The following is a 25,974-nucleotide window of genomic DNA, read 5'->3' as shown; positions in this document are numbered from 1 at the left end:
ATGGGCTGGGAGAGGCGCCTGCTTTCGAATCCTCCTCTCTGGGCTCCCTCACCAACCCTGGAGGCCTCACCCCACCTACCCCAAATTCTCCGGCACCCCTAGGACCCCTATTGACGTGGTCTCTTCCTCCTTCCAAGTGGCTGTCGGCTCTGTTAACAGAAAGCGGTCAGGCCCGAAGCCTGACTGTGTACAGGACTGGCCTGACGATGGGCCTGTCTGTGACTGCCAGTGCTGGGCGCCCACGGGCCAAGATGCTGAGTCACAGTTCACCCGTTAGGTCCCCTTCCCCCTCTGAGGCTCTGGAGGGAGCCAGGGTGCCCACAGAGCCACACCTCTGCTACTTTTAGTTATCTTTTTTATTCTTTTCTAAATTAGGTGAGATTTCAGGGGCAACGATGAAGTGGCAGAAACCTGGTTGGAAGAGCTACCAACTCGTCTTCTCTTTGGTGACCACAGAGGGGGGGAAAAAAACACACGAGACTAGAAGGGTCTCCCAGAGAAGAAAAGAATCCAGCAGCTCCCACAGGGCCACACGCCCCCATCTTCTGCAGCCCCCCTCTCCAGAAACGAAGGGCTGGCTCACCCCAGGCCCACTGCCCTCGGAGAACCTTCCTCTGAAACTTATCACAGATAAATATCAACTTGTTTCAAGCCTTCAGGAAGTATTGGGGTTGGGGGGAGGCTCAGAGCTTCATCTTCGGAGAGCCTGGAGGAGGGGAAGCCTTAGAAGAGGCCCTGCCCTCCACCACTTCCTACTGCCTGACGGCTCAGAGGCGGCCTCCACCATCGGAGGCGGGACAGCCCTGAAGGTGGAAAGGCTGGGTCTCAGCTTCGAGCCTCACACAGACCACGGCAGGGGGCCTGGCTGGGCACCCCAATGGACACTGGGAGCCGGGACAACCTCACAGCCACCGACTCATTTCTCATCAGTTGCGGCTGGAGAGTTCAAGGCCCCAAGAGAGTGACGTGCCCCAGGTGGTCACTTCTGATTTGCTGGGCGAGTGGAGGTGACACAGAGCCACCCGCCCACATCTGTCGGGTGGCAAGCGTGGGGGGAGAGGCCTTATCTGCACGATCTGCTGGGGTTTCAACCACACGACAGCTTGGAAACCCAAGGCTTCCTTTCTGCCGAGCGAGTGTCAGCTCAGGCTGCTGTCAGAAGAGTCTGCTCCCCGAAGCACAGGAGGGGACAGGAGGGTACCTCCTGGGGGGCAGGTCACGTTCTGCCAAGGACAGGCTGTGCAGCCAGAGGCAGGAGCAGCTTGGGGAGGGGACCCCACGACAGCCATCAGGGACCCGACTGTTCCTCTGGGCTGGGGGGACCACCTCCAAGGGGCAGACGCTAGGCGAGGGGCACATATCCACCCCAAGATGGCACCCCCTCTCTCTGGGGGCCGTTCCAAGGCTTCACAGCTTGGAAAGGAGCAAAGTCAGTGCCCAAGGTCACCGTCTCCTGGGGGTTGGGCTGCCCTGGTGGAGGCGTCCACCCCGGCTGGACAGGGACCGAGACCCCAAGGATAAGGAACAAGAAGCACGACTGGCACATTTGCTTTTTCTTTCCCTGTTTTTTTTTCTTTTTTCTTTAAACCTAAGGAAGCAGGATCTGAGAAGACAGCACAGCGGTATCGGCCTCCCCGGGCCTGAGGGCCACGTGTGCGTCCCCTCGGAGGGCATGGCAGGAGGGATGGGGCAGGGGGGAAGGCCTGGTGGCGGCAGCAGGACCACCGTCACACGGCGGTGCGTGTGGGTGTGCTGGGCTGGTTTAGCCGCAGTGTTTTACACAACCAGCCAGCAAAATCCACTTCTTCCACCTCGGACCGCTTGATGAAGGTGTGGTTCTGAAAGGGAAGGAGTGGCCTGAGCAGTCTGGCTCTGGACAGATGGCTGGACCCCCACCCCAGGGCCAGCGACGTGGGACAGGGTCTCAGGCAAGGGGCAGGCCGCTCCGTGCCCCTTGGAGCCCAGGGTGACCCTCTGTGGGGCTCTCTGGGTGCTGCGATGGGTTGTGGAGCAGCCTCCCTGGCCCCCCCTCACCTGATGCTAGAAGCCCCCCAGTGCGACAAACACAGATGTCCTCAGGTGTGGCCCCGTGTCGCAGGGGGCAGGGCTGCCTGCGTGAGGACATCTGATCTGAACCACAGGTCTCTGTGAGGACAGCAAGTTCCCCGAGCGTCCTGTCCAGGTGGCAACCACCAGCTGAGGCTCCTGAGCCTGGAAACAGGGCCTGTGTGGCCGGGGAGCAGGATCGCACCTCCTCCATCAGTTTAAGTGACCCTCACAGTCACACTTCCCATTTGGACTCGCCAGAGGTCCCTGGTTCAGAAGGGTGGGGGTCTACGCCCCCAAGCGACATCTGTCTCTTTCACCAGCTGGGGAGGCAAGAATACTCCCACCTTCCTAAAGGGGGCTCAGGCTTGGGTGAAAAAAACCAAATTAAGGGACCAGGGTCCCTGTGGTCAAGACAGCAGTCAGCCCCACCCAGCGCGTGGTGTCGCCCAGGCAGAGACCTGGATGTGGGCCTGAACTGTGTGAACTGCACAGAGCTGGGTTGGGGGGAGACCGTGGGGGTTTCAAAGTTTGTGCTGCTGTCCCCTTGGTCTGTAATGTCCACCATGAACATGGGCTTCTTTTGTCATGCACACCTGAAGCACACGTCACTGGACTTAATAAGAAACTTCTAGAAAGAAGCAGGTTGATGCTGACCCTACCCTACAAGGTGTGCCAGGCCAGGCTCACAGCAGACTAACTACAGCCGGGACCCACAGCTAACAGGGGTGGGCTCAGACAAGGTACCTTTCTGGGGAAGGTGCTGGAGCAGGGGCCACAGCTGGGGAGAGAGCAACAGGACACAGCCCCAGAGGATCAGGACCATCCTGTGCAAAGGTCCCGAGGTGCAGAGCTGGAGGAAGGCTGGGCGGGGGGCCTTTGCAGGTGTGGGCAGGGCACAGAAGCCCACCAGGGGGCATGGCTAGGTTATTCACACTTCCACATCGCAGCCACCCCAAGAGGCTGCTTCTCTCCCCTGTGGACACCAAGAGTGGCTGGAAGTATTTTCTCTCTGAGACTCAGATAGTCAGACTGGGCAGTGGAGGAAGGCCTAATGTCCTCAGCAGACGTGGGTGGAAGGTGCTGTGATGGCCACCTAAGGCTGGCAGGCAGCTCTGCTGGTAGAAGGTCAGTTCTGGTGACCACCTTGGTTTTCAAGGACATCGAGCAGTGTGGTTTAGAGGAAGGCAGATAACCCCGCGGTGCCCCCAATGCCTCAGAGGCCAGTCATTCTGAGCCCTAGCCCTGGGCATGCAGGCCCTTCTGTCCCTGGGGAGCTGGGAGGAACTCAGCTGGTCTGCGTGGAACCCTCCAGTGAGCCAGGGAGACCCACATGGGTTCTGCAGCTCGCCCGGCCTCCACATGCCAGCCCACATCATCAGAGCCCACTCAGGTGTTCACTTGGGGCACGGAGGGCCTGCTAGGGACCCCTGAATCTTCAAAATCTGGGTGTCACTCACCATGAGCATCTTCAGGTCTGCTCGCTCAGCTGGGTTCTTAATTAGGCTGCGGGTCCCAGGAGGTGGGAGAGAGGAGAAGTGGGCTGTCAGTGCCAAGGGGAGGAGCCTGCGTCCTTCTGCCCTTGGCCGCCTGGACCGTGGGGGCGAGGGGCCCCACCGCACCCTTTGGTGTGAGAGCAGGACGCCTGGCCCAGAAGGGAAGGGCAAGGGCCTGGGGCCAGGACAAGAGGGAAAGGGACAGAGGGTGGGAAAGCCCCAGGCTGCTGCTAGCTTAGAGGCCTAGTAGCAACCGCAGCTAAACGTCTAATAAAAAACCCCGAGCTCAGGAGTCCAAGTGTCAAAATGGATATTTTTCCTTCAGAAAAGCAGAACTATGTAAAGGCAGTTGTTCATGGCAGCTCAGGGCTGAGTGGCAGTTCTTTAAACTGACAGCCTCCCGGGGCACAGAGAGGTTCACAGGGTGGTGGGGGATGGCAGCACCCACAGCTGCAGATCAGCTGTGGGACGTGCAAGCCCGGGCTGCCATGTGTGCGTCTAAACACGCAGGGCGCCTGGCAGACCGGCCCTCCAGGTCCACGGTCCGCTGGCTTGAGGCTGCATCACCCACAGAGGGCGAAGAGGGCTGCCTCCTTGAAACAGGCTTGGAAGGTTGACCTGGGAGCTGGGAGGTGACGGGCTTGAAGGGCCAGCAATCTGGGGTGCCTGCTGGCAGAAGGCAGGGTGGAAATTGTGTGATTTCCAAAGAGCCTGGTTTCACTCGGGGTGGTGGGGATGAGCTGGGGATGAGACTCAGCAGCTTTGGGAGGGGGACCGATTCTCAGGTGAGCTCTGGTCCCACCAGATGCTGCCATTGTTTAGCATCCCTGAGGCCCTGGCAGTCACCCCAGGAAGCAGGCAGCCTGCTCCCCCCACCCGCTCCATCTTACCATTTATTTACAAACTCCTGGAAGTCCTGGGTGAACACGCCGTTGGGCAGCTTGGGAGGAGGCTGAAGGACAGACCAGATGGGTGGGAGTCAGAGGTCAAGGATGGTTTGGGAATCAGGGGGAAAGATGCCTCCTAGCCGTGCGGCCGTGGGGACCCTCAGGACACCTCTCATGGAGGCAGAGGGCACCATCCCACTCCCTCCAGCAGCTTCCCTGGGAGCCCTGCCGCCTGCCCTGCCACCTGGGTCAGGCTCTTCCCAGGTTTTCTTTCAAGAGCTCCCATGTTGGGATCACAACTGGTTCTGGAGAGAAGGAGAGGGCCATCCTGTCCGCCCCCTCTGGAAGTGCCTGGAGTGAGCTGAGGGTCTGGATCTCAGGGAGGCAGCAGCTGCTGGGGTTTGGGCCTGAAAACTGGAGAAGCCCACTCCTCCACCTCCAGGGGAGGACGTGCTAGCCAGGCCCGGGCAGCGCTGCTGGGTGCAGGAAGTGCTGTCACCAGAGCCACCCACCCTGCTCTGTCATCACTGACCCTGCTCTGAGCTGCTCACCTTGAGAGCCAAGCCTGGCCCAAGCCCAGCCGCCCCAATGCCCCGGGGCTACCGGAAACCATGTCTGTCCCAGAGGGCCCAGGACAGCGATGCGGCCATACTGAGAGGGCTGGCTCTGGGGTCAGTTCCTGCTGGGCCCTGTGCCATTCCCCTCCTCAGGCCCTGATGTACCCATCTGTACAGTGGGCATCCACACTGCCCTCTCATGGGCTGGGGGCTCCCTGAGGCTGGGGTGGGGTGGGGTGGGGGGTGGCGGGGAATGCCTGAACCTTCTCTGAGGAAGTGGGAGGACTCATGAGTTCACACAGACACCAAGATGCTCAGAAAAGGAGGTGCGGGTGTCAGGGCACCTGGGCCCCAGCACTTAGCCCCTGGGCTCAGAGTAACAATTCTGGGTTCATCTCTATAAAGATAAGAAAACAGCCCCTTGGGGAGAGTAGGTCTATGTATCACAGGTAGAAGTGAGGCCACATGTCTTCACACCTCGTAACATAACAACATCCTATTGAAGACTAGGGTCTCCATCTCTCCCTGCGGCCCCTCCCCCGCACACCCCACGGTCTACGTGTCCAGTTCTCTTCTTGGGGGGATGCCTTCCAACAGGAATAGCTTACTCCCGTTGGTGTGGAGAACCTGCCAGCGGGGCTCTGGGCACGCACCTCGTTCACAATGTAGTCCAGCAGCTCAAAGATCGCCATGGCAGGCCGGCTGTCCATCCCGTGACCTGCCCGGGGCAGAAATGAATTCGGGTGAGATGGGCAGGTGGCCACTGTGCTTCTGTCTGGCATCAAGGCCTGAGTGTGTGGAACGTGAGGCCGATCACCCTCCTCCCACCTGGCCCGAACCACAGGGCAGGCTCCCTGGCCTGACTGCCCTCCTGGGAAAGGAACTTCTCTCCTGACCCTCCAGTGAATGAGAAAAAGGAAACAAACCCCAAACATGGAAACAAATAGGAACGTTGGTTGACAAGGCATACATCTGGCATGGGGCTGCGTCTGGGCTGTCCCAAATCCAAACCCCTGCTCCCTGTGCAGGCAGGGCATTTGGCGGGGGGTGGGGGTGGGGGTGGGGCTGGCAGTGGGCGGGCAGCTGTGTGTATGACCTTGCCCAGACCTGTGGGCTCACGGTGGTGGCCGGCTGAGGTGGCTGACCCCTGTCTTAGACCCAGCTGGCCAGGCCTGCATTTGGCAGCTGGACTTTTGCCTTCTGTCCCCTGGCCTGAAATGGGCACTCGGGCTGGGGCCGGGCTGGGGGAGGTGCTGGCAGGCGAATGGCCTGGCATAGCCCACTGCTCCTCCCTGCCTGGAAGGTCGGGGCGCCATCTGGGAGTCAGGCAGGGAAAGGAGGGGCCAGGGTCTGAGGACACAGATTTGGGTGGGGGAGGTTCTCCCCTCGGAGGAAGTTACAATAGCCCAGTAGTCTGGGCATGGCAGCAGGGAAGCAACGGTCTGGGCTTGAAAATACTGTGAAAACCAACTAATGATGCAAGTAGTGGAATATTATGTGACCATAAAAAAGGAGCTAGGCACCAACACTTGTGACGTAGACAGACCCCAAGCAGACACAGAAGGACACACAGGGTGTGATTCCACTAATGGGAAATGTCCAGAACATGCCAATCCACAGAGACAGAAAGTGGGTTCCTGGTTGTCAGCGGAGGGGAGAGGGACAGGGGTTCCTTCTGAGGTGACGAGGATGTTTTGGACTCACATAAGGTGATGGTCGGACATCCTTGTGAAGGTACAGAAATCCAGTGTTGTTAACATGAATTGAGTGGATCCTTTGCTATGTGAATTCTATCTCAAAAAAGCTATTAGGAACCAGCCAGCCAACCAACTGCAGTCCACTGCATGGTCCTTTGGTCTCAAACTTAATTCAACTCTCTTCTGGTCACTTGACTTAAGAAAAATAAAGTCACAGATCCCTAAGTGCCATTGCCTAATTATACCATTTGAGCTGGGACCTTGATCCTGACCCTGAGCCAGCCCTCAATATGGTGCAAGCATCAGCCTGAATCTCACAGGTGGCTGGTCCAGGTACCACGAGACCTCTGCAGGACACCCCTCTTCCCGCCCACACTGGGCTGTGCAACAGAGCTGAAGCCAAGCAGCCACTGGAGGAGACCCTGAGTTGAATTCCTTTCAATTTGCACTCCCCAAAAGGCTGGGCCTGACACAGGAGAACAGCCATGGCAGGTGGTGGGTGCGAGCCTGCTGGGCAACCCTTTGGCTTTTCTGTATGCTTGAACGTTCTCGTGATAAAATGTGGGAGAAACCACCCCTCTACCCCACCCCTGCCTTGGCTGAGGACTGAGCCTCTCGACGCAGCCAGCTGGTAGCAACAGGTGCAGCAGCCCCAGACGGGAGGCTCTGGGGCACTTGCAGTGCTGTCCCCAGAAGCCACAGGACTATCTGAGGACTACTGACCTCAGGGAGCATGGCCCAGGGGGACAGTTGGTGCTGAGAGGGGCCCGTGGGGAGGCAGCTGCCATCCCCAGGCTCTGGGGCCCATCCAAGCCGGAAGCCCTGGCCTGGAGCCCTACCGCTGATGGGGCGTCCGGGGGGCCTCGGCCGTGGAGAGATGCTAGGAGGTTCTCCTTCTGCGCCATCAACCATGGGCCGGCCGAATATGGCCTCCAGCTCCTTGGCGTCCGGCGGGGGGATGGGGTACCTGCCGATGGACAGTTCCACCAGGGACAGGCCCATGCTCCAGATGTCTGACTGCACCGAGTAGTGTGTGCCTTGTAGCCGCTCCGGCTGCAGGGAGACAGGGAGACACCCCGAGGGTGATGAGGAGGGACCGGCACCCTGGGGTTCCCCTGCACCCTTGTCCCACTCTGGGATCCCTCCAGAGACCCAGCGACAGAAAGCAGGCCGTTCTGTCTCTTCTTTCCACTCCATCCATCTGAGCTGACGGCAGCCCCCCACAAACCCACAACCCACAGCTGGACAGTGCCCTGCCCAGGGACGTCTTGCTCTTAGGACAATCCCAAGACTGACTTCTAGTAATTTGCTCTAAAAATCGCCTGGATGGCTACTAAAATAATGCAGGGCCAGTTGCCTGGCTCAGAAATTGACTGACGATTCTCCCCGACTGGACTTTTACCAGCAGTGGAGAGAAGCTGGGCAGAGAAACAAAAACCTAAGTGAGAAGATGAAGGAGACTGGAAATTCAAAGGAGAGGAGAAACCCAGCAAAGACAGAAATGGCACAACAGGGAAGAGCAGGCTTCTGGAAAACCTGGAAATCGGGGAAAAACTGATGGGGTTGGTGGCAGGGAGGACCGCAGAAGAACCCGGGGGCACAGCGGATCGAGGGACTCACAGACATGTAGGACCGCGTCCCCACGAAGGAGTTGGCCATGGAGTCGATGAGCTGGCCGCTCACCCCGAAGTCACACAGCTTGATCTCCCCCCGGGAGTTGACCAGGATGTTGGACGGCTTCACGTCTGGGGACAGAGCCGGAAGTGAGGACACCGCCGCCCCGCACGCCCCAAGGCCGGGGTGCCCTCCCCTTACCTCGGTGCATGATCTGGTGTTTCTCCCGGAGGTATGCCAGGCCCCGCAGAACCTGCAGGGGAGCCGCAGGGCACCGTCAGGGGGACTGTCCCCAGGGCCAGGCCACAGTGGCCACAAGACAGTCACCACATCCTTGGGGTGGGAACAGTCACCCACCTCATCGACTCTCACAAAGCCCCCTGCCTGTGACGTGGGCAATGCTGTCTCCTCATCTGAGGAGGGCCTGGGATCCCTGGGAGCTGAGACAAGGCCCGAGGTTATAACTGTCCAGCCAGCCTCCTGCCCTGGAGGTCACCCCAGCCCCAGGGGCATCCTCTGTTAAGCCCTTCGCTGTTGGGACTGTGCTCAGGCTTCCCAGGCTGATAGGGTGAAGGATGGAGAGGCTGTTTCACCGAGTCAGCGAGGCCACAGTCAACGATGACAGCACCGTGGGACACCACGTGTCTGGGGTCACAGCGTCTCCGTCCCCTGCCCAAGGCCTGCATGGGTTGGGGAGCATTACCCCACTTCATGGGCAAAGGACTTGGCCCACTCAGGCACACAGCTGGTGGAGGCTGGCAATGGCACCTCTGCCTCTTTGAAGGGGACCATGCTGACACCCACCACTGGCTTCCAGGGGCTCCTTGAAGCCTGGTCACCTGGAAGCGGGGAGAAGCAGTAATGAACCCCGAGAGTGCAGGGCCAGGAGTGTGCCTACACACTTACCGCAATGCTGACCTTGCCCAGGATCTCTTCAGGGATTCTCTTGGCTTCTTTCAACACCTGGTCCAGGGAGCCGCCATCCTGGGGACAGCACAGGGGAGAGGCAAGCTGCTCTGAGCCATTGCCAGGCCAGGGCCTCGGGACACCAGAGCAGCAGGCTGGAAAACAAACCACTTCCCAGGCTCCTGGCGAGTGGGTGCTCACTCACGTCTGCAGGAAAGAGGCCAGACCACAGCCAGAGGCGACCCACGGGCCCAAGGCAGGGACTCCCACTGCTTCAAGGGCTCAAGAACCAGAAAGGCTGCCACCGTGCTCCCAGGCGGCTGAGCTTCCTGGAACCAAGGCCCTGGCTGGACAACAGGATTCAACCTTCTCGAGGCTGCCAGTTAGCAGCAGGCAGAGCAGAGCCACAGAGGCCAGTGCTCCACGGGGTAGAGGTTGAGCTCACAGCCGGAGCACCAGAGAGTGTACCTGAGTGGACTCGCAGCTCTGGGGCCTGGGTCCCCTTCTAGCCAGCCGGCCAGGCCGCGGAAAGGGGAGCGAGACCACAGGGGTGCCAGCGGCAAGGGTCCAGCGCAGAAGGGAGGCCAAGCCCATGGGTTCCCTCACTGCTCCCTGGCCGAAGCCTCCCTGGCTCCACCAGGAAGGCCTGATGGCTGAGGGGCACAGGGAAGGGGAGCAAGCGACAGCCACTGCTCACTGTCCTGCTCCTGGGATGTCCAGCAAAGGACCTGACACAGGTCACCCTAGTCGGTTCCCCGACCCGGGCGGGGACCCAAATCCACACGCTAATGAGGAAACGACAGAAACCCAGTGTCTTGTGCAAGGTCTTGTGCAAACGTGGAGACCACAAGCCCAGGGGTCGCCGACCGGCCCACAGCACCTTTTGGCCAGGCGGAAACGCCCCCAGGATGTTTAACAGCCAGAGCTGGACCTGGGGGATGCTGGGAGAGGTGGTCGAAATGTGAACTCGAGGCAGGGAGGACAGCCTGTTTTCTCTCTCCCCTGCTCCAGGGCCCCTGTGGCCACCTGCTGCCCCAGGAGGCCTCTCACTTCGCTGGGCAGTGGGGAAGAAGCCTGCAGCCTCGGGGATGTCTAGTCCCCCTTCCCAGGCCTCTGTCCCCACTGTGTCTGGTGAGAAGGGCTGTGCTGAGAGTTCTGGAAAACCCCAGCCCTCTGACACTTTGGGAATCCATGTAGGCTCTATGGACTTGCCCCAGAGGGGGCGAGTGGCCGTGCACGCGCCCATGGTGGGTGGCTGGAGAGGAACCCACGGGACCAGGCGGCCTGGTGCACCCAGCAGACAGGCTGCCGGCCCAGCTCCATTCTACATGCTTGGTGAGATGGGAATTCCTTTTCTTCTCATTAAAAAAAAAAAAAACAAACTATTTCTTTTTGCCTGTGCTGGGTCTTCACTGCTACACTTGGGCTTTCTTCAGTTGCAGCAAGCAGGGGGTTTTTTCCGTTGCAGTGTGCAGGGCTTCTCATTGCGGTGGCTTCTCTTGCGGAGCACGGGCTCTGGAGCACAGCCTCAGGAGTTGTTGGGTAGGGGCGCAGTTGCTCCATGGCATGTGGGATCTTCCTGGACTAGGGATGGAACCCGTGTCCCCCCATACTCTCAGGCAGACTCTTAACCATTGGACTGCCAGGGAAGCCCTTCTCATTTTCTCAACCTTAAAGGAATGTTTAAAAAGGATCGTGGTTTCTGCTCTCCGACTTGGCTCCTCACACTCCTAATTTTCTGAAGGGCTGTGATACGCCTGTAGGTTGGTGTTTAGGGAGAACATTCATGTGGAGATGGGGGCAGGAGAGGCCCCAGGCTGGGGTCTAGATGTGGCTCAGAACACAGTGAGGTTCTTCTTTACCTCGCCCCCAACATCAGAACGGACCTTTCTCTATGAGGGACCATCCTGGGCACCATGGGTAGCGTCCCTGCCCCCCAGAAGCATCTCCCTGGCTGTGACAACCGTGAAGGGCCCCCACGTTGCCCAGTGGAGAGCCCCTGGTCCACAGCTGAGGAGACATGGGACAGGATGTGGCGTGACAGGCCCACGGCAAGGTCCCTCTGAGCCCGGGTCTTACTCCTTAAGCGTGACTGTGAGCTTTCAGTTTGCCTGCGTCCTCTGAGCATCCCAAAGCCCTCCACTCATTGAGAACGGAGCACACGAATACATCTTTCTTTTAGTACCATTTTTTTTTAAGATTTTTAAAAATTTGTTTTTGGCTGCCCTGGGTCTTTGTTGCCACGTGAGAGCTTCTCACTGCGGCGGCCTCTCCTGGGGTGGAGCACAGGCTCAGTAGTTGTCGTGCACAGGCTTAGCTGCTCCAGGGCGTGTGGACTCTTTCTGGACCAGGGATAGAACCCGTGTCCCCTGCACTGGCAGGCGGATTCTTAACCACTGGACCTCCAAAGAAACCTGATACATTCCTCTTCAAAATTCAAACGCAGATGAACTGTACCCTGATCTCCCAGAAATTCCACCAGCCTTCCTGAAGTGTGTTATTTTCTTCCAGATTCTTCCATGCTCCTGTATACACATCCATGTGCACAGAGGAAGACCACGTTTTCAGCCTGTCTGTCTGTCCATTCATCCGTGGGTTCGTACGATGCACTCTTTTCTCCTGGAGGACTGCTCCTCTGGAGCGTAACTGTGGGTTTCGTTTCTCCCCTGGGAAGCTGCCTGCTGTCATTCTTTACCTCCCCTTTGCTGAAGGACGCATCTGATTTTTCATTATTGTAGAAAAGGGACTGCATTCTTTGGTAGATTTGACTGCAGGCCAAGAAATACCAAGAGGTGCCTCTGAGCGGTCTGTCGGCTGCTCCCTGGCCGCTGCAGCCCCGAGACACCACTGTCCACTGGTCTGGGCCCCTTGTTTTCCCCAGGAACAGGTCTGGGTGCCGGGGCAGCTGCCAATTCTGCTGTTTTCCACACTGGCAGGTGAGTTTCTCCTGGGCTGAACTGAGGCTGCTCATCACAGCCGGGGGGCTTTTCCCACAAGCTAGAGCTGGAAGCTCTCTGGTGGGAGAGGAGAACCAAAGAGCAGGACCCTGCGTGCAGGTGAAACCTTGCCCCATCCTCACCCTCTCGGACAGACCCAGTGTGACATTTTTCCAGAGTCCCGCAAAAGGAGGTGGGGGGGCTGCGAGTGCCCCCTCACCACTAAGTGCGGGATCCCAAGGGCATGACTGGTTCGGGCTCTCTCGCCGCTTCCTGTTGTCTTGTCCCTCCTCACACCCTCCCCGTCCAGGGCGCCCCCTCCCTAAGGCACAGCTCTGTGGGCCCTCACCTGTTAGCAGAAAGCAGGGTGCGTGGGCCACACTGGGGCCCGTGTCTTGGAGTCTGCGTGTGATCTACGTGTCCACCGTCCTCTTATGCTCGCTATGAAAGTGAACCAGAAGAGCCCAACCAGGAGCTTAAAGCACGAGCCCAGCAAGCAAAGAGAATCCAGCCTCTCCCCAGCATCATGCGTGCTCCCGGAAGGAGCCTCACAGGAGCCGATGCTTCACACCCACTGAGTGGAGGGGGAAGAGGAGGGGCGGGGCTGGGACGCTGCCTCTCCTCTGCCAGGAAAGAAGAGCCTCCTGACTCAGGATATGCAGGGAGCAGGGGTGGGGGTGGCTGAAGAGGAGATGGGGAGACGTCCCTGGGTTTCACGGGGTCTTAATGACCCCGTGCTTCCAAAGCGGGGAGTGCGGGTTTGATCCCTGGTCGGGGAACTAAGATTGCACGTGCCACACCTGTGTACTGTGGCCAAAAACACACAGAGGAGGTGACGGGGGGGAGGGAAGAAGGAGAGGTCGGGGTGGGAGTGGGGGGTTCATTACAATACAGCAGAGGCCCCCTCAGACCAGAGTGACTTCCCATCCATTTCTCGCCCTGACTCTGCCTGACTCTCATCTGCAAGGAGGTGGCCAGGTGGGCGGGCAGATACGACTGGCTTCTCCCCAGTGAGGAAAGGGCACCCGTTGGGCACTGCCAGGTGGGGGCAAAGCAGCTGGGGGGGAACCCTCCCTGTGGCTCACAAGCATTCCTGGTGGGCTCTTGCTCAAATTCGTTTCCTGTCTTCATTACAAAACCATCAGAGAGGACAGTGGGCTGGAGGCTGGGCGTAACGGAAGCTGCCTGCTGAAAGCCACACTGCATCCTGGTTTTGCAAGGGCCCCCGAGGGCCGGGGCCTGGACGGCTGGGCTCAGGCAGGGCTCTACCTGCCGAGGGCGGGTGGCAGAGGGCCGGCAGTGTTTCCTCCAGGGGCCTTCAGCTCTGACCACTTCTGCTTTCATGACATTCAATCCCACCCATTTCTGAGCCTTGAGACCAGAGTTCCTTAATGACGGGGCGCATAGGAATCAGCCGTGGTTTAAAGGAGATGGGCGCCCACCCTCCACTGCAGAGACCTGGTCCCCACAGGCCTGTGCTGGGGGTCCAGAGCTGTGTCCCAGACCATGCACTCTGGCTAGAGGGCATGTGGGAAGGAGCAGTCAAGCATTTCTTCAAGCAGCCCTCCCCAGGTGGGCCTGCTTAGGTTCACAGACTTTCCTGTTTTTTTTTTTGGCCGCACCACACAGCATGTAGGATCTTAGTGCCCTGGCCGGGGATTGAACTTGCATCCCCTGCAGTGGATGCAGAGTCTTCACCATTGGACCACCAGGGAAGTCCCAGGTGCAAGGACTTTCAACGTAGCATTATTCATAACGCGGCAGGGACTGGGAACAACCTCAGTGTCTGTCAACAGTGCTTCGTAAATTACCCAATGGGTGCACATGGACGCCGGGATGACCAACGGAGGGAACAAGATGGGGCCAGCTCAGCCCACAGAGAGCAGTGTCTCCCGTGGATCCAGGGAGAAAGCAAAATTGAGAGGAGGCTCTGTGGTGCTTAAGAAACAAAGGAAGCTATGTGCAGTGTGTACACAGCTGCACCGCCTCCCCACCTGCGCTAGGCCCCCGGAACAGGCCAGGGCTCTAGGGGGTGGGGGAACGGGTGGGCTCACCATGTGCTCCATGCAGATGCTGATCTCGCCGTCGCTGTAGAAGGCCCCGTAGAAGCCCACAATGTACGGGGAGTTGCACTCATGCAGCACCTGTAGCTCTCGGATGATCTGGTTCCGGATGGCCGGCTTGATCTCCAGGTGGATCAGCTGTGGGGAAGAGGGGGTGGGGTCAGGGCCGCACGGCTGAGGGGGCGGGAAAGGAGGGGTCATCCACCTACCTGGGCGCGAGGACGCACACCCAAGTGCAGACTTGAACAGGAATGTTCACAGAATCTGGAAGATGGGAGCAACCCGTACGCCCTGAATCAACTGAAGGAGGGACAGGCCAAGGATGCTGTCCCTCCATGCATGCGAGCACCACTCAGCCATGATGAGGAGAGAAGCCCCAACAGGCTACCACATGGATGCAGCCTGAGAACATAACGCTAAGTGAGAGGAGCAGACACAGAAGGACACACAGGGTGTGATTCCATTAATGGGAAACGTCCAGAACAGGAAACGTCCAGAACAGGCTGACCCTCAGTCACAGAGAGCGGGTCTCTGGTTGCCAGGGCCTAAGGGTGGGCGGGGGAGTGACTGTTCATGGGGATGGAATGCATCTTGGGGTGATGAAAATGTTCTCAAATTGATGATGGTGATGGATGCACAGCTCCACGAATATACTAAAAATCACTGAGTTAAATACTCTAAAAGGCTCAATTGTATGGTAGGTGAATTACACCTCATTAAAGCTGTTTAAAAAAAGTATCATCAGAGGCAACACTGTCCACTTGGTTACAGGGGGAGCTCTGTGAATCAAATTGTACAGTGTCAGCCCTTCCAGGAGCAGACCCAGCAGTACCCTGTTCAACAGGGCAATTGCTTCACCGCTGCCCCTCATGGGGTGGGTTCCCCTTCCCCTGCCAGCCGAGAGACCACAGTGAGCCTTCTGCTGCCCCGCTGGGAGCGTGGCTCCCCTTCCCCTTGAGTCCAAGTCGACAGAAAGGATTGTCACCAAATTCATCACGATACCTGGAAAGACGAGGAAGGACCGCCTAGAGAGACGCAGAAGACAGCTGACAAAGGGCCCAGAGTAATGCCCAGCTACAAACCCCAGGGAAGCCAAGATTCCCCGCATGGTGGGAGAGAGCCAGGCTGTGGATCCTTGACCTGGCTGCTCAGAGTCCCAGGTGCCCAAGCCATCGCGATACCACAAGGAAAGGGTATAATTCCCACCCACCCCTGTCAGAGAGGCAGAGCCAGAGCCCAGGTATCTGAAAGTGACCAATTCAACAGACATTTCTGTGGAGTTGATTACACGCAGGGCCACTGATGAGCAGACAGCAGAGAAGGTCCTGCTTGGAGGGGACATGCCACCGGGAATGGGTGAGACACAGGAAGAGCAACCCCAGGTGGTAGAGGTGCCGATGGAGGAATCAGACAGGTGCCCCAGGATTCCGGTGACACTGAAGCCAGGCCTCAAAGGATGGGTGGGATTCAGCCAGATGGACAAGGGAAGGTGGGGGTGCCAGGTAGAAGGACAGAGAGCTGCCTGTTAGAGGGGTGTGGGCCGAGTTCAGGGGGCACAGTGTATGTGTGGGACCCACACGAATGCCCCTCAAAACCTGGAGAACTGTGGAAGACTCTGGCAACACGATGCCTGGTACCCATGAGGCCCCCAGGCAAAACCTCCCACCCCTACTTGAAGGTTGCCTGCAGAGCCGAGCTCTGGTCACAGGCCCTCGGACAGCGTGCCTTCCCACAGCCACCTCCAGTAGGATGGCTCTCTCTTGTGAGAGGACACCCAGCACGTGCCCACAGACTAGGTCAACTGCAAAGAACAGATCCAAGAGGATTCAAGCCCAAGCCAGACACCAACCAGCTCAGCCTCAGGTTCTCAGTAGAACAGAGCTGCTGGTCTACAGGCACAGGAGTGCACATTTTGTGCCAGCTTTGACTCAGGGACATCACTCCAAAGAAGGGGGCCAGTGTTGGGACGTGGCCTTTGGTAGGCCTGTAACCTCCGTTCTTAAAGCCAGAGGGGCTGAGGGGAGGAACACACACAGAGGCTGAACACACATTCCTTTGCTGGGAGCACAGGAAGTCAGGAGACCCATGTGGGCGCAACACACTCCTGGGACTCGAGCCTGGGGCTCTCACAAGGACGCAGGAGGAGTAGGGATGCCACGCTGGAGTCCAGAGAACATTTGGAGACGAGCTCCCTTGGGTCCTGTGGGACTGGCCTCACTGCTCGTGTGGGACTGGTCAGGATACTGCCCTGCCCATCAGAGGGCCAGGAGGGACCGCAGCCCACAGCAGGATCCCTGCTGATCCTGCCGGCCAGCCCCACCTTCACCCTTACACCTGGGCCATCTGATAAGCTCACACCCTTGGAATGCATGGAATTCAGACTCAGCTTCCTGGGAGCTCAGAATTCCACCAAGGGTAGGGGAGGAAGGTCACTGAGCCTCAATTTCCCCACCTGTGTCCCTGGCTGGATACTGGCAAACAGGCCTTTGGGGTGAACTGGCCCTCCAGGAGCTCTGGACCCCCACAGACCGGTTGAGGGCTCCAGGGCCACTGGGGAAGGTCTCCCTGAACTGTGTGACCCTGGGTGCATGGCTGCACAGGCCACAGGCAACCAGAGGAGATCACGCCTGATGCGGAACAAAATCTGAGACCCATTCCCCCCAGTTTTTGGACCCTTCTTTTTTTTTCTTTTTTTGGACTCAGTTTCCCAACGAGGGATCAAACCCTGGCCCTGGCAGTGAAAGTGCCAAGTCCTAACCACTGGACTGCTAAGGGGAGTCCCTTCCCCTCCCTCCCCTTCCAAAGATTTTATTTTTAAAGGATTATAGAAGCTCTGGAAAGTTGCAAAAACAGCAAAGAGAGTCTGTGACTGAGGCAGGGGTCAAAGCTGGGCACAGGCATACATGGGGCAGGGCTCCTAGCTAGACTACACCTGCCCAACTCTCCAACTTTAAACTCTGAAGCCCCACTTCACAGGCTTTAAGGAAGCTGTAGACAAACTTTCAGAGATCCATGGTTACATAAGTCAGGTTATCTACCACCCGGAAGAGTCCTGGCCAGCCTGAAGACCCTTCTGACCCTGAGAAGCACTCTGAGTCCAAGTCCCTCCCACCCCCCACTGTTGTCTGAATTTCATGGCTGCCCTTCTGCTCCCTGGAGTTGGGGGTGCTTCAGGCAGAGCAGGGATTTCTGGGGCTGCTCTGGTTTGGAAAAGAAGGCCTGCGGAAAGCACTCAGAAATAGAAAACGAGGGGCTGTACGTTTCAGGAGGGAGGAGCTCGGCAGGCAGAGGGACAGCCAAGTGACAGACCCCAGCGGAAGCCCTAAGTACAGGTCTCCCAGGAAAAGCGGGCCCTGTGCAGATCCCGTCACCAGGGTACGGGGTGGTCAAGTGTCCAAGAATGCGATTCTGAAACCATGGGGTCCAGATGATGGGATCCAAAGAGGGAGCTTTCTACGTCTGAAGGAAGATGACTGTATGAACTGAGTCACACGTCAACACGACGGCCCTGGGGACGTGTGCAGGAGCCACTGTCCCCCGGTGGGGACCTCCTTCTGTTCCCCACCCCCAGTGTCTCTCAGGGACCCTCCCCCTCAGACCAGCAGGGCAGCTGCACAGCAGCCCCAATGAGGGACGTCTCAGCATCGGGGTCTGCACTGAACAGGGAGGTCATGGTCACTTCACATGACCCCTTGGTAAGGCCACGGCACCCAGTTGTTGGGTCAGGTACCCATCTAGACATCACTGTGGAGGTATTTTTAGATGTGATTTAACACAGGAATCATCAGATTCTCAAGGAAGCAGATGACTCTCTAAGTGGTGGGCCTTATCCAATCAGGTGAAGGCCTTCCTAGAAGGGATGGGGATTCACCCCCAGATTCAACTCTTCCCTGGATCTGCAGCCCACAGGCCTGCCCCACGGACTTCAGACCTGCCAGCCGCTATGACTGCCTGAGCCAGTGTCTACTCTTCCCCCCTACACCCCCAGTGGTTCCCTCTCTCTGGAGAATACTGGCTAACACGTGTCATTTGGACCCCATCCCCCAAAGGTGACTGTCGCTCCTAGCAGCTGGTCTTGGTGGGCAGGGTTTTCTTCTGGCTCTGATGTCAGGGGGCAGCTGGCTCTAAGGGAACCTGACTCTCCTCTCTTCCATCTGCTCCTTTCTCAAGCCAGTCCATTCCTGCGAATCTGAACTGCAGCCACAGCTGGGAAGGCACAGGGCAGTTTTAGAGGAGGAGCTGCCTGAGGCAAGCCTGCATTGCCACAATCTAAGTAGAACCCAAGCTGGGGGGTGGGGCCTCTGAGCCCAGGAGCCAATCAGAAAGCAGATGCCTGCACCCTTTAACCTTCCCTTCCATCTCCAGGGAACCTGCCCACAGAGCATAGGGACAGAACAGTCACCCTACTGCCAGCTGCAGCTCACCTTTCTGGCCATGATGAGGCCCGAAGGTCTGTGCTGGACCTTGGTGACCACTCCGCCATTGCCGGCTCCCAGCTCGGAGATCCGTTCAAAGTCATCGTCCTTGAGCTCACCAACCTTGGCCTTCTGGGTAAGGAAGGCTTCCAGCCGCTTCTTCTGCTGCTCGTCGAGCTCTAGCTCCTCTAGCTTCTTCTGGAGGTCCACCAGATGTGCTCTGCAGAGACCCCAAGGGCAAGGGTGAGCGAGAGTGTGGGAGCCACCAGGAGATGACTCAGTCTGAGCCAGGGTCACCGAGCCACCACTGCATCCTGGGCCCTGGGGTTTGGGGCCGGCAGGTGAATCAGACTTGACTCTTGTGCTTCAAGAGCCTACCATCTGGTAGGAAAGACAGACAATCCACAGACACACAGCCGGCCTCCCCGAGAACCAGCCACCCCTCACCACATCATAAAGGTTAGATCTCGGTGATGAGCTGTAGGTTGATGGCTCTGATATCAGATCCAGGAGGCCTCTTTCCTGACACAAAGGCTCAGACCACAAGGGAAGGAGATGAAGGAACCATGGGGAGAAGCCCAGGTGTCAGGGAGTGGAGGTCCCCAGGATTTTTCACGAGGATGGAGGAGCAAATTGAGAGTCAGAGTGGCCTCAGAGCAAGGAACCAGAACCTAGAGGAGGACGACAAGAAGCTGCTACACCTGTGCCTCTAATTTAAATGGATTACACACAGCCACTGGATGGGGAAAGACAGGGGCATAATTTATAAATGGTGCGGACAAATGCAGGGCATTCCGTTCCACCAGCACGCGCTTATTATATCCCAAGCATTACTGTAAACACCAAGCATTTATACGCACACACATTCCTAGACCCGGTGATTAAAAACCAACCACATATATGGCACTTTATTGGGTGATTCAGGGAACTTTCAAAGGAAATGTTGACAGTATGCTATTTTCCCTGGTGACTTGACTTTGAATCAAATCCTGAAGTTGAAGGCAGCTCCCTGTAACAGGCAGGTGGACGCCAGCTCAATGCTCAGTGCCCAGGAGGACTAACTCAGGGCTGCCCGAAAGAGAACAGGGACTTCCCTGGTTGTCCAGAGCTTAAGAATCCGCCTTGCAATGCAGAGGAGGTGGGTCAGTCTCTGGTTGGGGAACTAAGACCCCACATGCCGTGGAGCAACTAAGCCTGCAGGCCACAACTAAAGATCCCACGTGCCACAACTAAGACCGGATGCAACCAAATATTTTTTTTTTTTTTAAAAGAAAAAGAACATAAGCTATGTGTGCAATTAAAAATTTTCTAGCCACATTTGAAAAAAAAAAAAAACAGGTGAAATGAACTAATCTGGAAAGCATATTATGCTTACAGCTCCCCTGAATTTGGACACGCCATGTGTCAAGGGCTGGCATGGCCTGGAGCTCTAGCCAAACCGTGAGTGCAGCTCTAGAGAAGAAGAGGTCCCCCCAGCCACCACTCCCCAGGGCATTTATACAATTTATTAATTTATTTAGCGGCCGCACTGTGCAGCACATGGGATCTTAGTTCCCCAACCAAGGATCAAACCTGTGTCCCCTGCAGTGGAAGCTCAGAGCCCTAACCACTGGGCATCCAGGGAAGTCTGTCTCCAGGGCATTTAGGCCAAAGCTGACTGCCCAGCTCGGGGAGATCTTGTAGGGGGGATTCAAGCAGGAGATAAAGGGGTAGACTGGAGTTCTGGCAGGAACCTTCCAATCCCCAAGATCAATCATGACTTGCCTACAACTTAAAGAGATGTAAGCAAAAGGACACCCTGGAGCAAGATGACCTGCTGCTGGGTGATGTCAACCTGAGCTGGTAGCAAGAAGAGGTCGCTGGGAGGTAGGTGCCACATCGCGAGCAGGTACCAGAGCTTTAACCAGTTTGCTGAGTTCTCATGATCCTCCTGGGAGGCGAGTCTCTTGCAGACCCCAGCCCACAAGGGAGGGAGAAGGCTCAGAGGGTCAGTAACCTGCCTGAGGATCACAGGCAAGGAAGTGGCACAGGCTGGAGTGAATGACACCTGTGTCCAGTCTGCCTGCAAAGCCTGGGCTCATGGGAGCGGCCGCCTGAGCCGGGACCTGGATAAAGGGGGAAGAAGGATGCGATGGACAGAGGAGGGGAGGCAAAGGAGTAAATGTATGTGCCACAACTCCTCCACTGAAGGGCTGAAGAGGCAGCTTTTGTGGCTAGACCCTCAGACCCTGGAAAGTCTTCAGCCTGCCCAACAGACATCTAAAATGCATTCTGGAGTCAGCTGATTAATCCATCTTACATTTAATGGCAACTCCACTGTGGTTATTAAAAAACAAAACAACACTCTGGAATTCTAATGGCTGGCTTCTACTAGGGAAATTTTTGAAGGGATGGAAATCACAGATCACATTTTAAGAAAAAAAGAGAGAGAGAGCAACTATGATGAAGGAGCTCTCTTGTAAGAATAAGTGGATTTTTTTGGAGGGTGGAGGGTGCTGAGCCACGCTGCCTGTGGGATCTTAGTTCCCTGACCAAGGATCGAACCTGTGTCTCCTGCATTGGAAGCTCGGGATCTTAACCATTGGACTGCCAGAGAAGTCCCTAGAATAAGCGAATTTTTTGAGAATCAGGAACGCGTCCCCACATTGAGCTGCCCTCAGGGACAGAGAAAGATGTGAACTCACACTCATGTGCATCAAGGCGCTCCTCCTTCATTTGGTTACAGGGAGGCCAAGTCCCCTGAGAGGCACGAAACATGCCATTCGCCCATCATCTCTGGGTTCTCACAGATCACACCTGCACAAGGCACACGGACCCAGGCCAGGTGTTTCTAGGACCGTCCTGCTCCACTCCAGCATGGAGAATCGAAGTGGGGAGGTCAGGGATGTGCTCTGAAGACAAGTCTGCCATCGGGCAACCCCCAAAGGCCCAGGTTCTTTCTCTGTCCCGTTCTTTCCCCTCAAGTCCTCCCATCCCCCTCCATGGCCTCAAACCACCACCACCACTTCTCCAGCCCCTCAAGGATTTGTTAATTCATTCAATTCAGAATCTCTCTGTTCATTTGCTTTCAGGGGTCCCAGCAGATCCCCTGACTTCTTTCTTGCTCCGAGTTCTCCCCACCTCTGGCCCTCCAAATCCCCCTCACTCCCCACTTCTCCAGCCTCTCTGCCCCTGTCAGGATGCCTCACCATTCTCCCCAGGTTCAGCAGCTTCTCTCCCCACCAGCAAAATCTTCTCAGGCTCCCTTCCCCCCAAATTCCCTAAGACCCTCCCTCATCTCTCAGACACCCTCTTCCCCTTTTCTTGGACGCCCCTACCCCATGCTCACTCCCAGGGACCCTGCCAGCCCCATCCTCTCCTTTCAGGAACCCCGTGCGCCCTGTTCTTAGAATGCAAGGACCCCTTCCTTCCCTCTACATCACTACTCAGGGACTCCTCCCCCTTCCTCCGATTTCACCACTAGGGACCCCTGACCCATCCTCTCCCCTCAGGTGAGGATCACTACCATAGCTTCACTCTGTAGGGTCTCATATCCCCGTCTTATCCCCGCAGGGACCGATTCACTATCAGACCATCATCCCACAGCAAGAACCCTGCCAGAGCCCAATTTCACCATTCAGGGACCCCCCTCCCGCCAATATCATACTCAGAGTCCCTCATCCTCTCCTCTCCTCTTCAGGGATCCCTCCTCCGACCTTACCTGGGCCTTCTCTCCTCCTTTCGGGGACTCCCCCTTCCCAGATCTCGCTACTCGGGGCCTCTCCCCTCTTCTCTCCTCGACCCCGTCCCCAGACCTCGCGACTCTGGGACACCCCCCACACACACACATCCTGTCCTCTCCCCGGCCCCGGCCCGGCCCACTCACTCGGAGGCGCCCTCGCTGGTAGGGGACGGGCCCTCGGCGATGGCGGGGTTGATGGTGAGCGCCGGCAGCACCGGCTTCCTCCGGGCCAGCATCGGGGCTCCGCGGGCCGGCGGCGGCGGCGGCGGCGGCGCCTCTAGCCGGGGCCCATAGGGGGCGGGCCGGGAGCGGGCGGCACCGACGCGAGCCCGGGGCTGCGGCCGCGGCCTAGGCCGGCGCCGAGGCGACGAAGATGGGCGGTGCTGCGGATCTGGGCCGAGGGGCCCCAAAGGTCGCCGGGGCTGAAGCCACGGGATCGGGGCCGCCGCAGCCACCGAAGCCGGACAGGGGCTGACGCTGCAGCAGGAGCCCGGGAGGCGGAGGGAGGGGAGGGGGAGCTACAAGATCGCGGGCCGGCCTCTCGCGAGAGCCACCACCTAAGGGAGCCGTGCTGGTACCCGCCCCTCGCCCCGACGCGTGCGCACCAGCCTGAGGCTGCCTCCTAGAAGGGAAAAGGGGCGGAGATTGACGCGAGACTGTGCCCGGAGCGTGCGCATTCACTCACCTCCCACCGAACAAGTGCGCATGCGCCTGGGGCAGCAGGAACGGGCGCAGGGGGAGGCGGGGCGAGACGGAGAATGGGTAGGCAGGTGTGCGTGGGGGAGAGGTCAGCTCCTCAGAACCTTGTGGTTTCCATACTGGGACTGCGTGAGCCAGCAAAATCCTCAACAGTTGTGGGACACTTAAGTTGTCAGAGTCAACTGAAGACTTTTTGCCAATTATGAACATGTCCTGTAAACTCATAATGTCAATTACCATTCATTCCTTCATGAGAGAGACGTCATTTAAAAACTTTTGTTGTTGTGAGTATACCTAATATAAAACTTACCACTGGTAGATGCATGGCTCAGTGGCATTAAGTCCGTTCACATTGTTTTGCAACCATCCCCGCAAACATCTCCACAACTTTCTCAGTTTCCAAACTGAAACTTTGTCCCCATGAAACACTGACTTCCCCAGACCTCCACTCTATAGTAATTGTCCTTTGTGACTGGCTTATTTCACTCAGTGTAATATCCTCAAGGTCCATCTATATCCTCAAGGTCCAACTACGTGCTCGCGTCTGTCAGAATTTCTTTCCTTTTTAAGGCTGAATAGTGTTCCACTTTACTTTCACTTTTCACTTTCATGCATTGGAGAAGGAAATGGCAACCCACTCTAGTGTTCTTGCCTGGAGAATCCCTGGGATGGGGGAGCCTGGTGGGCTGCCGTCTATGGGGTTGCACAGAGTCGGACATGACTGAAGCGACTTAGCAGCAGCAGCAGCAGCAGCAGTGTTCCACTGCATGGTTGGACCACATTTTGTTTGTCGGTTTATCCACTGATGGACTTTTGGGTGTGTCTCCCTTTTGGCTGTTGTAAATAGGGCTGCTATGGACAAGGGTGTACCAATATCTGTTGAAATTCCTGTCTGCAATTATTTTGGATATCTACTTAGAAGTGGAATTGTTGGATCATGTAGCGTTTCTACGTTTTTATTTTTTAAAAATATTTGGCGGCACCAGGTCCATTGCAGCATGTGGGATCTTTAGCTGCATAATTAAATAAAATTTACATCATTATTATTATCTGTGCTGTTAGTTGCAGCATGTGGGATCTAGTTTCCTCACCAGGGATCAAACCCACGCCCCTTGCATTGGGGAGGGTGGAGTCGTAGCCACTGGGCCACCAGGGAAGTCCCTATGTTTAATTGTTTGAGGGATCATCGTACTGTTTTCCACAATGGCTAAACCATTTTACAAGAAAAGTGATTTTAACATCAGTTAAAAAAAAAAAAAAAAAAAGGCAGTACATAGGAGAGAATAAAGGACAGTCATTTAAATAGGAAAATGTTGACTTCCTGAAAAACTCACCACATTGTTTTGAGGCGGCTCACATTTCTGAGCACCTGTGCATGTTTCATGGTGGGGTGCATCTTCACGTGGGAAGAAATAGAGAGGGAGATTTGATCCACTTCTTCTGGGTCCAGCTCAGGTCCCCTGGTTCCCCTGGCTCAGTCTTGCCCACTTCCTGTCCGGCCACCCTGCAGTCTTTTTTTTTTTTTTTCATATTTATTTATTTGGCTGCACCAGGTCTTGGTTGTGACACTTGGGATCTTCGATCGTCATTGAAGAGGGATCTTTTTTTAAGCTGCATAAGATGTCTTACTCATAGCATGTGGAATCTCCTTCCCTGATCAGGAATCAAACCTGGGACCCCTAGGAGGAGTCTTAGCCACTAGACCACCAGGGAAGTTCCTGCAGTCATTCTTTTAACAGTTAATTTGCAAGCCTTTTAAGTATTAGACCCCATAGACACTGAGAGATACAATGTTTTTTAAAAATAGCTACATAATCTAAATAAACATAATTGCAAAATGTGGCAATGCTTTAAAAAGACAAAGATATAACCATCCCTCCCCTGATGAAAACTGCTACCAGACACACCTGCCCCTCCACTTCTCCAATCTGAGCCTTTTTCATTTTGCCTCTCACCATTCCCAGTCACTCACTCAAAATTCAGAATGCCCATCAAGCTTCAAAAAACACCATGACCTTTCCCAGATGTGGGCGTTTGCAGAGTCCTTCTGTTCTGCAAAGTGATTTCTCTACCATTTTATTTTAGGCTATATATAAAAGAAAGGCTATAGTCTTTCTTTTATTGAGCTGTAACTTACAGTTCTTGAATGTTCAATTCCTTAAGCTTTTACAATTATATATACCCGTGAAGCCATTCCCGGAAACAAGAAGCAGAACATTTCCATTAGTCCAGAAAGTTTTCTCAGTGTCCTGTTCAGTTAATCTCCCTTGCCCCGAGCAGCAGTAGTCTGCTGGTAAATGTTTAACAATGGGCTTGTGAAATAGGAGGGGGTGGGGGAACAGAGAGAGAGAGAGAAAGGCTGGTTTTTAATTTGCAGTATTTGTCATTTTCGGTGGTGTGTATATTCCCACCAAGACTAATTTCCAACTACCATGAAGTTGGAAAGGATGGTACCGGAAGGCACTTATGAGCCAGGACAAGCTGGCTGAAGCCCCCCCACTCCCCCACAGGCATCCTAGATTCTGATTTCTATCCCCAGAGATTAGTTTTGCCTGTTCTAAAGCTTTGTGAAAATGGAATTGTACAGTACATGCTCTTGTATCCAACTTCTTTTGCTCAGCAAAATATTTTTGTTATTCATCTATGTGATTGCATGTAACAGTAATTTGTTTGTTCCCTTGCTGTATGATACTCCATCATGTGTATTTTGGGGACTGCCCTTCAAGTAGAACAATAAATCAGTTCTTTTTTTTAAAAATTGAAGTATAGTTGATTTACAATGATTCAGGTGTACAGCAAAGTGATTTACAATATCTATATATATATGTATATGAATCTATTTTCCATTTCAGGTTATTATAAGATATTAAATATATTTCCCTGTGCTATACATCTTTGTTGCTTATTTTATGTATAGTGGTATATTTCTGTCAACCC

At 56.0% G+C, this 25,974-nt stretch overlaps 1 protein-coding gene across 3 annotated transcripts; it reads right to left on the bottom strand.

The window, feature by feature from the left end:
- Window positions 1-1,545: 1,545 nt before the first annotated feature.
- On the bottom strand, window positions 1,546-22,837 carry MAP2K2 (mitogen-activated protein kinase kinase 2). Of its 3 annotated transcripts, none has more exons than XM_086410128.1 (11): window positions 22,483-22,837; window positions 18,627-18,837; window positions 14,194-14,340; window positions 9,204-9,281; window positions 8,499-8,550; window positions 8,304-8,428; window positions 7,523-7,736; window positions 5,640-5,704; window positions 4,433-4,494; window positions 3,507-3,552; window positions 1,546-1,838 (listed from the first exon to the last, which is right to left on the bottom strand). In XM_086410128.1, exons 1-11 carry the CDS (start codon window positions 22,572-22,574, stop codon window positions 1,728-1,730), a joined length of 1,203 nt encoding a protein of 400 aa, XP_086266254.1. In that variant the 5' UTR covers window positions 22,575-22,837; the 3' UTR covers window positions 1,546-1,727. The 3 variants fall into 3 exon arrangements, 2 of the variants coding, with proteins under 2 accessions (XP_086266254.1, XP_086266253.1); XM_086410127.1 differs by having other exon boundaries at window positions 1,806-2,224; XR_015166842.1 differs by lacking the exon at window positions 7,523-7,736.
- Between the last annotated feature and the right edge of the window lie 3,137 nt (window positions 22,838-25,974).

The sequence above is a fragment of the Bos grunniens genome, chromosome 7, assembly GCF_055505025.1.
Source record: "Bos grunniens cultivar Pamir isolate PY7600 chromosome 7, Bosgru_T2T1.0, whole genome shotgun sequence".
Classification (NCBI taxonomy): Eukaryota; Metazoa; Chordata; class Mammalia; order Artiodactyla; family Bovidae; genus Bos; species Bos grunniens.
This window is presented reverse-complemented; position numbering and strand designations above follow the sequence as displayed.

Excerpts from the sequence above, each read along its gene's own strand:
- MAP2K2 (XM_086410127.1), bottom strand. The coding sequence starts at position 22,574 with ATGCTGGCCCGGAGGAAGCCGGTGCTGCCGGCGCTCACCATCAACCCC. Across the intron at positions 7,737-8,303 it reads GGACGCGGTCCTACATGTCT|CCGGAGCGGCTACAAGGCAC; the intron begins GTGAGTCCCTCG and ends GTCTCCCTGCAG. Across the intron at positions 4,495-5,639 it reads TGGACTACATTGTGAACGAG|CCTCCTCCCAAGCTGCCCAA; the intron begins GTGCGTGCCCAG and ends TCTGTCCTTCAG.